Consider the following 1909-nt stretch of genomic DNA (forward strand, 5'->3'; position numbering starts at 1 on the left):
AGGACTATGTTATTTTATACAATTTAAAACGCATTTACCACGTACAACTTCAAAATGACGTCACCGCATTAGTGGTGAGGATGATTAGAGAACTTTTGGTTAAAGTTTTACCATCTACATGATATTCCTAATATAAATACAAAATTTCACAATAATCGGCCCAGTACTTTCGGAAATTATGGAAATTATCTGGCTAATAAAAATCCGCGACAGCAGACAGATGGACAGACAGACGGAAACGGGTGACCTCTTTCTTGGTATTCTAGGGGTCATTAAAGGTCGAGAAAACGTAAAAGTAGAGAGTCTGCCGACGGACACGATTACAATACTTCCTTCGCTTACGTTCGGGAAGTAAAAAATAAATAAACACCTAAAAATTATATCAACTTTAATTGACAAAATGTCATAAAAAAACAACACCTCTTAAAAATTTCTCAGTACAAATACTTACTCTAATACTTTTATCTATAAATTAAATGACGCGATACAAATTCTGACGATAAAGGTGACTAACAAACAATTTACGTAACTAGTTATATATCTGACTGCCCAAGTACTGACGTCACTTTCTAATACTCCACATTAAAAGGTAAACACTTTCACACAAAGTAATAAATTGAGCATGACAATTCCTAAAGACACTGTCAAAGCTGCGGCACCACCGACATACTCATCATTACACTTGTCATCGGGGCAAGTTTGGCAACTTACGTTGCCTTTGTTCAGCCATTCCTCGAGATATGAGCAAGATGAATCAATGTATTTACTCTTTTCTATGCAGCCTCTGTAGACTCCAGATGTTTCACCTTCTTCCTCTAAACAGAAAAAGTCAGCAAAATGTCTAATATAGTAGCTACGTGCGTCTAAGTTATACCTGTTTCGTAGAACATGGTGAAACATTCGAATTGCAATTCGGCCCGATTAGTCACTCTAGTCTCAATCTCCGTCTTGTCAATGTCGTTAATCAGTTTCTTAAGATATGTGGGTGGTATTGTGGCACCGTCATCTTCTTCACAAACTGTAGTCTTTGTGTTATCTTTTTCGGGCGTTGTGCATTGGCCGTCTGTAGTGGGATCGCAATCATAGCATCTCAAAGCGTTGCTAACGGCTGAAAATCAAATACTTAATGAATACTGGAAATTTAAATGATTCCTAGGTACTTACCCACAACTGAAAGAGCTAGAATTAGGAGTTTAAGTTTCATGTTGATGTGCTGGAATTCGATCGATGGTTTATTCAGTACTAGAAGTTGTTGATTTTAATTATATATCTTATCACAACAATGGTACTTACGTGCTAATCACCTAATTTATTTAGGAGAACAGATATTGCACAATGCTAAAAATGTGCTGATAGGAGTACTTTTAAGTCACTAGGAGTTTTAGTTATTTACTTATTTTTACTTTATTATTTGACCGAAATTGCGTGAAACTGAAACAAAATTAAGTGAAAACGTTTAGCACCTGTTCACTTTTGAGAAGTACTAATTGATAAAAAGAAATAAAGTTTTGTGATAAAGATCGCTGACTCTGTGTCAAGTACCTGTTTGATAGGCTTATCGTTTACTTTATTCTGGACATGATGGAAAAATTTTGTCCTTAAAACGGGTTTTTAGAACAGGAAGATTTTTATTATGCCGATGTATCTAGATATCAAAATATATATTTTTCTACCTTGATTTTGTAACAGAGCTATTAAAGAACCCAAATGACGTCAAAGAGGTTCGTTAATAGCGGAAAGGTGTTCTGAAATAGATCTGGTGTAATTTAGACCGGTACGGTTGGTAGCCATGACGAGAAAAAATGTCAGTGGCAAATGTTAAATTAAATAAAGTAAATAAACGTCAAAATAAAGTTAACAGATTTGTTTGGCAATAAATTTTGTATACTACTCTGTGCAATTTCCCGTA

The 1909-nt window shown here is 34.9% G+C and overlaps 1 protein-coding gene across 1 annotated transcript; it reads right to left on the reverse strand.

Annotated features, from left to right (window-relative positions):
• Window positions 1-371: 371 nt before the first annotated feature.
• On the reverse strand, window positions 372-1478 carry LOC135132347 (uncharacterized). Its single transcript, XM_064060417.1, has 4 exons — window positions 1294-1478; window positions 1165-1242; window positions 875-1108; window positions 372-815 (listed from the first exon to the last, which is right to left on the reverse strand). Exons 2-4 carry the CDS (start codon window positions 1202-1204, stop codon window positions 583-585), a joined length of 507 nt encoding a protein of 168 aa, XP_063916487.1. The 5' UTR covers window positions 1205-1242; window positions 1294-1478; the 3' UTR covers window positions 372-582.
• Between the last annotated feature and the right edge of the window lie 431 nt (window positions 1479-1909).

The sequence above is a fragment of the Zophobas morio genome, unplaced genomic scaffold (assembly GCF_036711695.1).
Source record: "Zophobas morio isolate AGI-343-1 ecotype UQ-CSIRO unplaced genomic scaffold, CSIRO_AGI_Zmor_V1 ptg000021l, whole genome shotgun sequence".
Classification (NCBI taxonomy): Eukaryota; Metazoa; Arthropoda; class Insecta; order Coleoptera; family Tenebrionidae; genus Zophobas; species Zophobas morio.